Here is a 14,706-nt window from a genome sequence, read left to right as displayed (position 1 = left end):
CACAAACAGAAAGAAAGATAATGTGTGCGCATAAAAATACAAAAGTCTATCAATATTATATCACATTAATAAAATAAATGGTATAAATATATGCACAGAAAGAGAGATGAAAGAATTAAACAATTTTATAATACTTTGAAAACATCATCATTTGCATGTCTAAGTAAGAACAGTCGCAAGGACCATCGACGCTTCCGAATTACCGTGATTTACGAGAACGTGTTAGAAGGGAGGAGAAATAAGATTTTCAGCGGGGCGACAGACTAAGGGGGATCTTTTATCTGTAAACCTACAGAAGATAATTATTCTTCGTGCGCGTCGATTGGCGCGGGGAGAGAAAAGCCGGATAATTCTCGGCGAAGAGGGAAGAGCATGAAAACGACGAGAAGAGAAAGCGAAAGAGGAGGGTGATCGTAGTAATGAATCTACGGTAAGGTAACTTGTTCGTCCCGATGGCAGTTTAACCCGCTTTTCCAAAGGAGACGGAAGATTTGCGTAAAATCTTTGGATCCATTTTGTGGCTTCCGGGGTTTTCGCGCGAACGCGTAAAGTCTCCCCGCAGCCATTTACTTGAAATGCCTGCAGTCAATGGCTCGAGCAATAAACGTTCTCGTCGTTAAACTCGATGAAAGAGGGCGACGTAGTAATTGGAAGATGTACTTCGTCGTTTGCGGCTGTTTTTAACCGTCTCAGGTATTTGGTTCTAAAGTACGGGATGCTCGCTGTTAACTTGCTCGTAGCAAATGATTGGTTTTAGTGAAATGTATGTCTGTTAAATATTAACAATTGAATTATCAAGTGCTGACTAAAATTTTATTTTCCGACATTTGAATTCCGAATGAATTAATTAATTTGAATTATAATATGTTAAATTATACATGGTGCGATTTATCGCCAATGAGATATTGGAGGAAAAATTTAGATGTCCTAGTAAAGTGAATTTTAATCGAAAGCATGAATATAAAGTTGTTTATGAAGAAAGTTTTCGATTTCTTCAGGATTCGTACGATTGAAAATTTAAACGATTTCCGAAAGGCAAGTTAATTCCAGTCGACGAGAGCATCAGTTTGCTCATTTGACAAAGCTAGAGATACAAACGCACCTGTGAAGGTGATATTCGTAATCTCGCGAGATAAATCCACTCTTCAGCGATCCCACTGACGCAGCAGGGACGAACGTTGGTGGCGTCGTCGGCGCTTGAACTACACCTACAACGAGGAGAGTGAGGCACGAGGCGTCGCGATTGAACTTTCGAGCTCCAGCAATCTCGACGGCAAATAACTCTCTTTAATGCGAGCATGAAAATCCGGCGGGATCGCGTCGTTACGCCGTTACGCCGAGGCGTTGATGCGGACTGAGCGGAGCGAGATTGAAATGCGCTTGCGCGACCAAGCAACGGGAGCGGACGTGAGGGTGACTCGGGGGAGAGACAGAGAGAAGAGTAAGGACCCGCCGTCGAGGGAACAAACGTCACTCCCGGGGCAGGCGCAAGAATCACAACCGGACACAGTCGTTGGACCGCAAGACCGCTCTCTCTCCCTACTCCTTGTGCGCGCGATCGTACGAAATTAACCCTTATCAACTCTGTGTCTACCACCACCAACCTCCCCCGTGATCCCCACCGCGGGGGATTACAGCCTGACTTCTTTCATCCCCTTCCTCTTGTATCCACCACCTTCGCGGTACGTCGTCATCGTCGTCGCTGGCAGCGAAGGGAAAACGGATTCTTTCCTCCTCCCGGGACTTTATTGATCGACGCCGCGATAAGGCCGCGAGCCGGCCGATTGGTCTAAGGATATAGCTGCTACACCGCGATCTATTCTTTTTCACCACGCAATTCGAATTGATATATTTCAGCTATTCACTTATCAACGATTATGCAAAGATCAATTTCTCTGTTTGATTAGACTATGTATCAAATGTCTCATTAACTTGAGATCTCTTCCTTGCGAATCGGATCTCTGCGTTTATACCTCGTTCTGACCCTACGCTTGTTAAGGAGATTATTTTTCTCAGCAGTGTCCTATGTAAACACATCTTTTGAAAAGAATACAAGGGCCTAATAGACCCGTCTAGTGTAGGCGGAAGAGTTAATCTGTTTACACGACACGATAAGCAACGAAAACAAACACTCGCATGCAAGTCAAATCCACTAAAGAATTTTTTATGGTTCGCCACTGCAGTGTGAAATACGGTAGCTGCGCGAGGGTGAATCGTCGGGGTTTGTCGCCCGTACAATCTCTTCTGTTCGTTGCTGTCTGGGTGTCGCCGTAACTGCCACGAGGACAAAAGTGATCGATCGAGCTCCAAGAGAAACTGTTTACAGGGAAAATTGCTTGGCGCGACAAAAGATTGCGCAAACCGCGAATGTAAGCATTATTATTCGTTCGATAATTGTGTATAATACGTGTTGAACGCGTTTCTTCGTTTTTTCGATTATCCAAAATAATGAGATTGGACTGATTATTTTAATGAAATCAACTGGATTCTAGATCTGAAATATACATACCTAAAATATTGTATTCAATGTTTACTTGTCACTTATAAATGCAGAAACAGTTTTTAATTTGACAAGAACACATTAAACACATTTGGTATATAATCCGAGAAAACTTGGCAATTAATAAATGTATAATTAAACGTTCACCACTTCGGATAATTGTGATTTCCATTTTGCTCTCGTGACCGACAAAACAGGTCGAGAAACAGGCGTTCAATCATTCCTACTCCCAGCGCGGTATATAATCCATCGTACGTAAGCAAAGACCCTTCCCTCCCTTTTAGCTCTTTTAGCAAAGTCAAACTGAAAATCAGAAAAAGGGGGAATTAAATCGGGCTCCCAGCGGGAGTGAGCGCGTTATGAAAACTCGACGTTTCACGATAAAGATTCATTCTCCACTTATTCCCTTTGCCGGTTTTTTCCCTGTCCGTGTACGTATGTGTTTGCGCAGAGACCGATGGTGCGGTAAAGAGAAGGAAGTCGAGGGAAAAAAGCTACCAACCCTCCCATATCCAGCGTGTCGTTTTATATATCACCGGAGAATTGGAATCGAAGCGGGCGCGAGCGTGCGTCGATGTTAAAACGACCCTATAAAGTCCCATAAAAACATTGCCAACGACTTGTACGTATGTACATATATTCGTACCTACACGCAAAACATCGAGCGTGTATAAGTTCAACTTTAGCCCCAGATTTCCAGACGCAAGCGCGAAACTATCCGCCCTCTCTGCTCGATGCTGCGCGCACGAGTGCGCCTATGCACCGGAATGCATCGCGCTAATCTATTTACGAGCGGATACACAGCGAATCGATCCATCTTTGTTGTTGATAATTGCAGAGCAAACTCTTTACAGGAACGAAGAAGAAAAATAAACGTGTGTGTTATACGTTTTATAAATATATATCCATTCTCTTCTCGTTAGAAAATCACAAAACGTATAAACGTAATTTTAATGTAATCTTCGAATTTTGCAATGTGTATAAAAAAATTGTAACAATTTTGGAAATATTTGTATTTTACTTGATGTAAATATACATCATTTTCGCGAGTAATTCGATGTTTGAGAAATGAGAGGCGTTCTCTTCCGATCCTCGCCCTCCGCGAATAATATTAAAACGTGCAGTTACGAGAGAAGCCCAGGGTGGAAGTTTAATAACCGTTGGTCGCCGACACGGCCGCGTCCGGCTTTCAATCTACACAAGCGGATTATAATTTCTAGCCGACGCAATTTGGAGTACAGGTACGCTGGGATCGCGCGTTCGTCGCGCGTTCTACAACAGCCGCTTAATTAACGGCGCGGAAGTAAGGAAAAAAGGGGAAAAAAAAGAGGAAGGGGAGGGAAAGAAGCAACGCGGCGGGACGAGAGGGTCGGTTATGGGATTTGGTAATGAAATTCGGTGGAGAGAGTTTGGCGGCTATGGTGATACATCATTCCACCACCCTGTCTCCGTTTCGCCAACCACCGCGCATTCTCTCGAGCTTTAATGCGCCAACGAAGAAAAGACGATCCTGAAAACGGGAGGAAGGAAGGGGGTGGGATAGGGGGTGAACCGACTAATGCCGCAATTTCGTCGTCCTTCTTCCACCGACTCGATTTTTTCCCCTAATGATCACGGCTCACTTGACGGGGTGGAAAAACTTTTGGTCTTCCTCCAATAAAAGTTGGCACGTGTTTCCCGCGCGACGTTGAATAAACGTCTCGGCGATTATGGCGCCGGTTCGACGTCCGATTTGACAGAAAACTTTGTTAATACCCCGGGATCGATAGAGAAAGTTTCGCGGGCACGCGTGATACGAGTTTGACTGTCGAGATTGCGAAGAATGAATGTTGAGAAAATCTGGATTTAGATTGATCGCGAGAATTTCGTCTAACGCGAAAAGAATTGAAAAATATTATATCGTATAGTATTAAATATACTACTTGTCCACTTTGTAAACAATTTTTGATGACTTTTGACGACAAATTTTTCGACTCAAATATATCATATTTTTTTGACAATTCTTACCTTTTCTGGTTTTATCCGGCGACGTGGGCGAATCGGCATTCGCGTGAATCGAGGTCGTTGTCGGGCCAGAAGATAAAGTCGACGACGAGACCGCCGGTGTACAGGACGCAACAGGACTGGAGGCCGCGGCCGGCAGCAGAAGTTTCCTCTTATGGTTGCAGAGCTTGGTCATCTCGCGCGTCTTGCCCTGATCCGGGCTCCAAGGTCGTGTCGCAACCTGAAACAAGAACGCGCCGCTCGTTATTCGTCTGATTGTATCGCGCAGCCGGTGTGCGATCGGCTAACGAGTTAACTTTCAATCATTTCGAATGCACGATGAAAGGTCACGCAATATCTTTTTCAATACTTCAAAGTACTTGGAGTATTTTTTTAACAGCTTCAAGTCAACGTTAAATCTTGGATAATTAAATTAATATTGTCAAAATTTATTTCATACCTCGTCGAGAGGATTGCCTATAAATCGATGAATATCGATGCCTGCAAAACAGCGAGCAAAGCGAGTAAAAGAAAGAGATAGCCTTAGCTGACGATGCTCATGAAACTCATGATCGATGCGCGATGTTGCGAGCGAAGTTAAAATGCCTCCGAGTTGAAAGGCCAATGCCCGTAATGGCCGGACCTTGCCGTGTTACGTGTCAGCTCGGGAGACTTTTCGCAGCAATTTATGGCCGCAAACACGGTGCCATTACAACGTATCGTAAGTAAGATAATGCTACACTTGATATATAAGAGCTATCCGTATAAAGCGCCTCGCGCGAAATGTTAATCATCGTTTCCTCGATGGCCTCTGATGATACTGACGCGCCATATCGGTAATCACTAATGATGAAAACAATGTACAAAGAAAATTACTGCTATAAAAAAAAAATTCGTAGCAAATTCGCGAATTTGTTTAGAGTTGAAGACGCGGACCGTCGAGTTTTAGCGGAGCTGGCGGAAATTATTAGATTCCGCGCAACAGAGATTTATCGCACCCTACCTGAGCTAGTACCTAGCAAGTTAATTAAGAACGACCTGAATGCGGCGCCGGTTGGCCTTGGCATCGAGAGCCAACGAGTGTAATGATGTATACAAGCAGTTAACTCAATCAGTCCTTTTCTCCGACTGGTCTATCATTCATTTCGCTTCTGACCAGGCGCTCATCAACGGTGATCATCCTCACCGGGTTAATGGCGCTCACGATATATCGAAGAGAGAATAACCAAGTTTGTACCGTAGACATGCGCGACCCATCTTGAAAATATTGTGGATCTATCAAAGATCCTGTCGCGATAAATAATACAAAGGATTATAATTTATGAATCTATTGCGGCTGCCACGTCAGATCAATCTTTCAATTAAGAAAGTAGTTGATCTTTGATAATAGACACTTGACAAAAAATATATAACAAAAAAGTGATCCGATTGCCAGTTGAAATTTTGAAATAAAGATAAAAAGGAATTGATTGACCGACACTGGCTAAGGTGAGAAATCTTTTATTAAAAAACTTTACAATATTGTAAAGTTATATGTCAAAATGAACACTGCTGTTCTTTTATTACTTTCAAGTTTGTCATATTCTGATCGGTTACAACAAACAGACACTATGATCATTTAGTGTACTTTAAATTAACAGCCTGAAGAGGACCCAATTCGGGGTCGAAACGTTGCGTCTTTTTTAATAAAAAATTTTTCACCTTAGCCAGTGTCGGTCAATCAATTCCTTTTTATCTTTATTTTAAAAAAAAATATATATATATATACAAAGCAATGTAACAAATATATAAAAAGCTATTTTAAAAAAGTAAAATTTTTTTTAAACTTAAGAAAAGATATTCTTTGCGGAGAACAAAGCACTACGAGACAAAATGTGTGTGTGAAGAGTGAATTTTTGTTCATTCGCTCGGCGAGAATTGCGTCTGAGCGTGCAATTGCGGTTACGTCGTACGGTCATATATTAGCAAAGCAAGGTGTTTGCATCACTACCTAAATAATCCTCGGCCCACTGAGAGAGTATATATACGTACATACGCGGGTTACACCGTCGCTGCTTTCCACGGCATTATTTCCCGTCACACGCCGCCCGTTGCACGCGAGGTAATCACACGGCGACCGGCGCGGCGGAAACCGCGATTTAATCCTTTTTCTCGGACGCAAAATGAGACGCCGTACTGCGACAGCAACGACTTTAATATGATAGCTTTTACCCGTCCTCTTATCCAGTGCCCGTGTTCCGGTGCCCCGGGAACATGGTCGGGTATCTCTTTTCCTCTTGATTAGCCGATCCCGAAAGGGAAAATAAACCGCGCTACACGCACTGCTTGTAATTATCACGAACCAAACAAGAGCCAACTATAATACACGTTTCTACATAAAACTGCTTTACATAATAGGTTACTGTATCGCATATACGTAATTGCGATGAATTATTGCATCGGAAAAAAATAAAATTGATATCATAAATCCTTGCATAGAATCTACATATAATTAAATGTGTGTTTACAGCGTATAAACTTTAGCGTGTCAATAACAAATGCTAAATAACGAGAGATAAAATATTTAAAAAAAACATTATCAGATGTAAGATTACTCTCATTTTTCATTTCTCTAGCAAGGATAGCTATACTTAATTATAAAAACCCTACAACAAAAATTATGATAAAAAAAAACTCGTTAAGAACGTAATAAAATTATCACGTATGTAATTCAGTCTTGAAGGTATAATTAAAACTGTTATTCACTAATTTCAGTCAACTGGATGTTTGTGAATAATTATATATAAAGTGAATCACGATTCATGCATCGATATAATTAATATTGGACATAATAAAATTTGCGAAAATGAATATTTTCTCGTGCCAAATTTATGCATTTCTTGGCGCACGAGTGCAGCGAACGACGAGTGCGCGAGTCGCGAGTTTGATTTCGAGGGAGATAAATCATCGTGCCAACTCTGGATCTCGGGATCCAATCAACTCTCCACGGCATGCACCGTCGGCAGGGCCCCGTATTCCTCACGGCATGGCATGGCACGGCACGACGACGACGACGAAGCGAAGCGGCGCGACGCGCTGACCTCGACGTCGTTAAATTAAATTTATGCCATTCCCGCGACGTCCTCCTCCGCCGTGCAACGTACATATACATATACATATACCATATGCGTTTATCGTTACCGCGCGACATTACGTTGAATTAACGTAACAAGGCTATTAGTCTGCGATTTTACGACTTTAATCGTGACAGCGGGACCAAACTGCCGCGTGCTCTCTTTCTCTCCCGAGTCTCACAAATTGGCTCTCGAGACAATCACGCGGGAGCACGTCGTACGTATCTGTCAACTGTGGATAATTAAATGTGCGTATGTGCGTATACACACGATTGTTCGCAGGTAACATTCCCAGAGAATTGTCGGCACGCTGATTGCGCGGGAAACTGCGCGTGTCTCTTTCTCGTTACGAGCGGTAGCTCATTTGTTACGGCAAGTACAAGCAATAATGTTCGCTAAACCCTACAGCTAAATATAATCGAGTAAAATAGCGAATGTCGTTGCGTGTAAAACGAGGTTAAATCCATTATCGGAGTGTCTCATGATTTTATATATTATTACAAATGTCCTACAATATATGCAAGCAACAGTACGTAATTTAATTATATCGAGTATACAACTCGAGGCAAGCATTATTATTTGCACTGGTCCTCGTAAGTTTGCAATGCATTGTAATAAACAACAAAATACGATTATTGTGTTGCGTATAATGCAATCAATTTATTTTCAAAGTATCTTTTTGATTTTAACCTCATTTTTTGCGTTACGATTTATAGGACGTCATGCATATGTTTTTCATTTCGCGCGTTCATTTTCACGATGATAATATAACATTTTATAGACTCGCGTTATTAAACTTGGCCATTATTAAGAGTCTCGCATCAAAGCCGGGAATATAGATCGACAATGAATGTTCGTCAATGCGAATATCTAATTTACGATCGACGCTGCTGTTCCCGCATTAATATCGCCATTATTGAACTCAAGCAACTATCGGACGTTATAATGAAAGGTGCGTGGTAGTCGTCTACAAAGAACATTCGGTGTTGCAACGCGTCATTGCGGAATGAGTTGCACAGCAGTGACGTGCAATTAATTTAACCGAATACCTAAATTACACGTTAATTACTAAAGAGTAACGGGGCGCTATAAGATGAGAGAGCGCTTAAATTTTCAAATACTGTCATTTGACACACAGCTAGAAAAAAAAAATCATATATTTAATCTAATATTATCGATTCGCAGATATTTCGTTTAAAATATTAATATGTAATAAATATTAAAATAAAAAAACTGATTTGTGAGTGTGGCATTTTTTTTTTATATGGTTTCGAAAAAAATTTGTAATTGAGGATACGAAGAATCTAGGACGCGTATTTACGTCACCGCTCGATAATTAATTAAACCGTTAATTGTGCGGCCACCCTCATTTCTCGCGAAAGCTTCTTGTTCGGATTACGACACGTGCAGCAAAGTGTTCACTTTCGAATAATTAGTTACTCGTTCAATGAACGAATATTACAATTTCTGTCGCGTCTGTCAATCGATATTAAACCGAACAAACGTCTCTTATTATAGATACGACGGATGATAAAATTGAAGGTATATTATCGTAAATCACAGTAAGCTCGATCAGCTGTGATATTTCAAAAGTCAATCATCGACACGTGGGCGTTGCCACAATATCATAATATCGAGGATCGTGATGACGGAATAGAAAGGACAGGAAGAGAAAAAACGTTCCACGATTTATAGTCTGGTATTCGATCAATAGATGATAATTAACTGGTTGACTAACTGATACCAATTCATCGTGCGATAAGTCGCTCTCTCTCTCTCTCTCTCGTAGGATATACGTATATATAATTCCTCGTAGAGGAAGGAAGGCTTTATATGTTAACGATGATGCTCGTAGCAGAAAATGAAAGGGGGCGCGTGCTCCCTGATGCTCGCTTAATTACCACTCGTTCATGAACGAGTGATCTAACTGTTCACGCTCTTCTGCCACGAAGCTTTAACTTTTTGCACGAGACAGTGATAAAAATAAAGTTGACGATGTAATAAAATAAATAATCGGCAATTAATGCATACAAAGTTAATTTGAACAGAGATGAATAAAAGATAATAGACATCGATTGCCTTCCGTCGTAATTTTCGCGAGTAATTAAATTAAATTAAGTTAATCGTTCGCTTAATTGTCGAATAATCACGAACGATTACTTGCTTTCGTTTTGTTTTCGATAATACTTTTTTTTCTTCCTTAATCATCCCGTGCTCGTAATAGCGCGGCGCAGATATTTCCCGGAGATCTCTCTTAATAGTTTAATCAATTAATAATTATTACCGCTCGCGATAAGAGCATTCGCGTTTAATTGCCGTTCGTTTAACCCGCTTTACGGGAACGCAATAAAAGCAAGAACATTATTACGAGAGAGCCGAGTCGAATTGAATTAAAGCTTGAATTCGCGCTGCGAATTCAACAAATAGATGTGTATATATATATATGTATATATAATTATTTAATACTAATTTAGCAGGGAGACACGCAAATACCGGGATGTAGCATTTCGAAACGGTGGAAGTAATCCTCATATATCACCGAGTAGATATCCGATAATTAACATCCGCTCGACCTCCGTTTTCCGTGGAAGCGAAAGGATGATGCTCGCGTTTCCACGGAGGGAAACAAAGGGTCGAGGATATGTCGCCGTCATCGTCGCCGTCGTCGTGAAAAGCGCAAACGAGGGACGATAATTCAGAAGTCGATGGTCATCGTAATTTTATCTCGAGAGCGACGGCGGCGACGAGAAAGAAGAGATCAGCTGTGCGCTTAGAGGGAGATAAAATATAAGGGAGAAACGAGGCCGGGAGAATCCCGGGAGAAACTGCGAGAGGATGGAAAAGAAGAAAAAAAGAGAACGGAGGTAGTGGATGTGCCATAATGTTTTACGATTCTCATTTATAATGTCTCGGTAATGTTTCGCTCAGTATGCAGTGCGTATTCGCGGCAAACTGCATTCGTCGTCGTCGGGCACGACGGAGTATCGTTCCGTGCGGCATTAATTTTCGTATCTGGAATTTATCGCGCCCTTCCCTCATCCCCTCTCGTCGAGAGCGCGGGTATTTTGCGAGTTGAGAGATTTAACCGGCGGTTTCGCGAACGACGCAATGCGCCACTTTTTTTTACAGCGGTTTTTCCATTCGGAGAGAGAGAGAGAGAGAGACAGAAAGGAGAAAAAGATGGGGCAAAACGGAGCACGCTGAATTATTTTCGTTCCCAGTGGTTTGTTCATCTTGCTTTCCGTCGGAGTGATATGTATTTAGAAACGTAATTTGAAGTTTAAAACTCGCGTACACGAAGCGGAAAATTCATTTCGGATCTTACGTACTTCGTTATTAGAACTTGTTACATTCTTAATAGACATTACCGTACAATCGTAGAAATATATCCCACGAGTTTCGAATAGTTTCGCGGAAAGGATCGGCTCGGTAAAATTGATAAGAGAAGTAAGTTTGATCAAAGTTGAACGACTCTCTCGTACTCGAATTACCGTGAAAATGTGCGACCAACTTGAATACTTTATACCCCCGTATAATAAATATTTCTCCAGCGAAATATATAAGCTCTGGGGGAAAGCAGCGTTTTCAGTGCATCAGGAAAAATTACTAACGTGACTCCGCCCGGTAGAAATACGAGGTCCCCGACCTTTCCGCGATATTACGGTAATCTATCGTAAGTGCCAGGCGCGCGCGGACCGTTATAAAAGTTAAAGCGTATAAAAAAAAAAAAAAAAAAAAAAAAAAAAAAAACGGAAAATAAATTATAATTGCATCCATCACGGTCGCCGTAACTCGATTAAAAAGGACGCAAGTCCGTATAATTCAGCGTAATACGCCCCAGATAAGCGTATAGCACTTAACTGAAATTAACATTAATAAAATTTGCCCATTCCCGCGAAATTCCCAGAAGACTGCGCCGGAACCTTCATAATGGCCGCGTTTTACGAACTTCGCGGCTCCGGGGCTCATTTATAAAGCCTGAATGAGGAAGACGAGAGCGGCGGTTCCGCGAATTCAATAAAAGATGCTCGAGTGGGCGGGTGTGCTCACTTTTTCACGATGTTATCAAACGCGCGCCCCTCTATCTCATCGAGAAGAGAAAAGAACAAATTTTAAGGATGATATGAATCATAAATTACGAGGACGGAAGTGTATCCTTTTAGAAATCTGAAATACAACTGGTGTAACTATATATTTATAGATAAAACGAAATAACTCGTTGTTATAAATCGAAATAAACGGAAATGCCAGGAACTAAAAATAATTCTGTGCTCGCCGAAATATTGATACAATAAAACGCGAGATATTTTTGTGCGCTGCATTTTTAGTTTGATGCAGCTGCTTGTCATATCTCGTCGAGCCGGCAACAAACAACTTTATACCGCTGCCAATTATCTCGGGATATAAACGACGCGAGAGATCTCGCTAATAATTAATTATATTCGAGTTCTTATTATGGAAAGGTAGACTATAGAGCGATCGAACGATCGGTGCCTTAATTAAGGAGAAATTATCAGACGCGCCTCGATATCTTGTGGAATTGAAACCCCGAGCGAATTTATGCCTTCAAATTACAAGGTTTATATTTATTGTCCGCATCGATTATGGCATACGACAGAAGAAACGAGTAAAAATAATTCGATCCTTATTTACGTAAAACTTTAATTAGAACTGAAAACGGAGATATTAAAACGCATAATTCGAATGTACATTAATAATTTGATACTTTAAAAAGAGTGGCATCAGCTTACCATATCGGTATTGTACTTAATAAGCCTTCCAGAGCGATAAGTAATTTATTTCAATTGTCACATAATAATACAACTTTATAATTTTAAAATTATAATAATTAATAATATAAATGCTGGTCACACAGACTATACATTATTTATATATAATATCTATGCAACATATAATATACGTATATATAAATATACATTTAATCTCTTTAAGGCTTTTTATGATCAAATAATAGCCAATGTAATACGCATTAATGCACATACAATTATTCATTAAACGCCTCATTATATCGGCATGAATACTGAGAGAACGCAATGTATAATTATTTTATTAATATTGTTATATCTCGCATTACTCTATCATTATTAGTTATGAAAGCACAATTAGACTACCGGGTATTGCGTATATTCTGGTTTGCAAACATCGCAAAAAGATGTGCCCGATCGTTTAAAGGTCAACAAGGACGCGTACGTTCGTACATACATACATACATATGTACATTAAATATATATATATATATATATATATATATATACATATATATATATATTTTGCCACGACACGCTCAATAGGCAAAGGCCGGTAAATTGCAATTCCTACGACCGAACGCGGCTGAACAGGCGTATTAATATCCGCAAATGACAGGCAAAACACACGTCTCGATCGACACGTAATGCCACGTTGTTGGAACGATAATCGCATCGACGAGGGTTTCTCGACGACGACGACGTCGACGACGCTCGACTCTCTCGTTTTATCACTCGCATTATGATGTCAGAATATAGCACGCACGTTGTCCGTCGCGCCTTGAAACATCGACACGGGTAATCGCCGTGTATCGATTTTCTGCGTGTATCGACTTCTGCGAACCGGTGCGAAGCCACTTTTTTACAGCCGCGGGGCTGCATCGCCCCTATTTAAGATCTTTATACTTTCGCAAGGGAGTCACTTTCCTCCTTCATTTGTCCGCGATTCGCGAACTCGATCTCCATTCGAAATACCTCGATCATTACTCTCAGTCTCGCGCTCAATCGCCTCTCGATATCTTATTATTTGTCAATCGCACAATCTAGTCATAATTTTAACTCGATCCGATCGGAAACTATTAATTTTCTCGAGCCTTTACCGAGATGTTCGATTCAACGGAGTTAAAAGCTTCGGTAAATTTTAATATTTACAAGTCGATAGGATCGATATTAGCATATTCGTCTGCGAGTTTATTTAATCGACGTTTTACTTTTCCATGAAGCGAGTCGAAAAAATGGTTTATTCACGTCCTCGAGGAGGAATACGGAAATAAAATTCCATACTCGCCGGACCAATCGACTCGCGAGTTCAATCTCGACGAATTTATGCGGACGAGGATCGCGGCGACATTAAGTTACGCAAAAACGCATCAGCAGTTACAAATGTAAAGAGCACAATTTTACGTCCGAGTCCTCGCTTCGCGAGTATAATAATATTTACGAGCGAATTGTCGGGACTCTCGCTTCGCGATGGCGCACACGTTAAGTTGCAACAAGAGCAAGAGCCCTTGCTGAAAGCCCGGCGCCACAACGGTCGTTTAATTAAATTAAAATGTAAAATCAATTATCGCTCCTGCGCGAGAGCCAGGCGCGAGTAGCGTAGCGAGGCTGCCCATAAAGAGAGAACCTTGGCAAAAAGATAAATTCTCGATGAATCGACGTGCGTGAGTCTACAGGCCGGCCTCAGGATGCCAGTAATTATATAACTATTCCGCGTCGATGCCTGACGATTAAATCTTGCTGCAATTCTATGCACGAGTACGTGCGCGTCAATGCCGTTTTAATTTTGCGTCTGAGAAATTGTGTACGTATGTACTTGATATAAATCATTCTTGTCGTAAATTCTCCAAATTAATTCCAGAACAATTGTATTTTATATATATTCGTAATTGCTTCATAAACAAGTGACATAATTAACGAAACAAAAATTCGTTCATGTTATACTGCATCAAGAGATACAGATAATCTCTTTAGCAAAAACTGTAATTATATTTGCAAATATAAAAGAAATATGAAAATAAATGGAAAAAAAGATGAAAAAAGCCACGCGTTACTCGCATAAAATTTTTAAATTATTTTTCTACAAATTTTATTACGCGTATACAACGTCAGCCTGTTCGCATCCTCGTTATTGGTGCCATATACGAATGCAATCAAAGAATACTGCGAGACAACACGCAAAGTCAAACGCTCGCGCTTTCGAGTCGGGGGATAACTGGAAACCAGGAGATAGAGAGAATTTCGCCTCTCTCGGCGACCGAGACGTAATGTGAAGAATAAACCGCCGTCGGCATGGTTTATTTATCTGCGCTTTTAATCGATTCCGAATAAAAGGCCCACCCTT

At 40.9% G+C, this 14,706-nt stretch overlaps 1 protein-coding gene across 5 annotated transcripts in view; it reads right to left on the bottom strand.

Moving 5' to 3' along the window:
- LOC114931478 (uncharacterized) overlaps window positions 1-14,706 on the bottom strand; it is a 201,331-nt gene that overhangs the window by 17,651 nt on the left and 168,974 nt on the right. For all 5 annotated transcript variants that reach the window (XM_085483794.1, XM_085483797.1, XM_085483796.1 and 2 more), the window contains exon 3: window positions 4,508-4,724. In XM_085483794.1, the coding sequence (XP_085339920.1) occupies window positions 4,508-4,724 (217 nt within the window). The remainder of the gene's footprint in view (window positions 1-4,507; window positions 4,725-14,706) is intronic.

This window comes from Nylanderia fulva, unplaced genomic scaffold, assembly GCF_048542155.1.
Source record: "Nylanderia fulva isolate GAGA-0341 unplaced genomic scaffold, ASM4854215v1 Scaffold27, whole genome shotgun sequence".
Lineage (NCBI taxonomy): Eukaryota > Metazoa > Arthropoda > Insecta > Hymenoptera > Formicidae > Nylanderia > Nylanderia fulva.
This window is presented reverse-complemented; position numbering and strand designations above follow the sequence as displayed.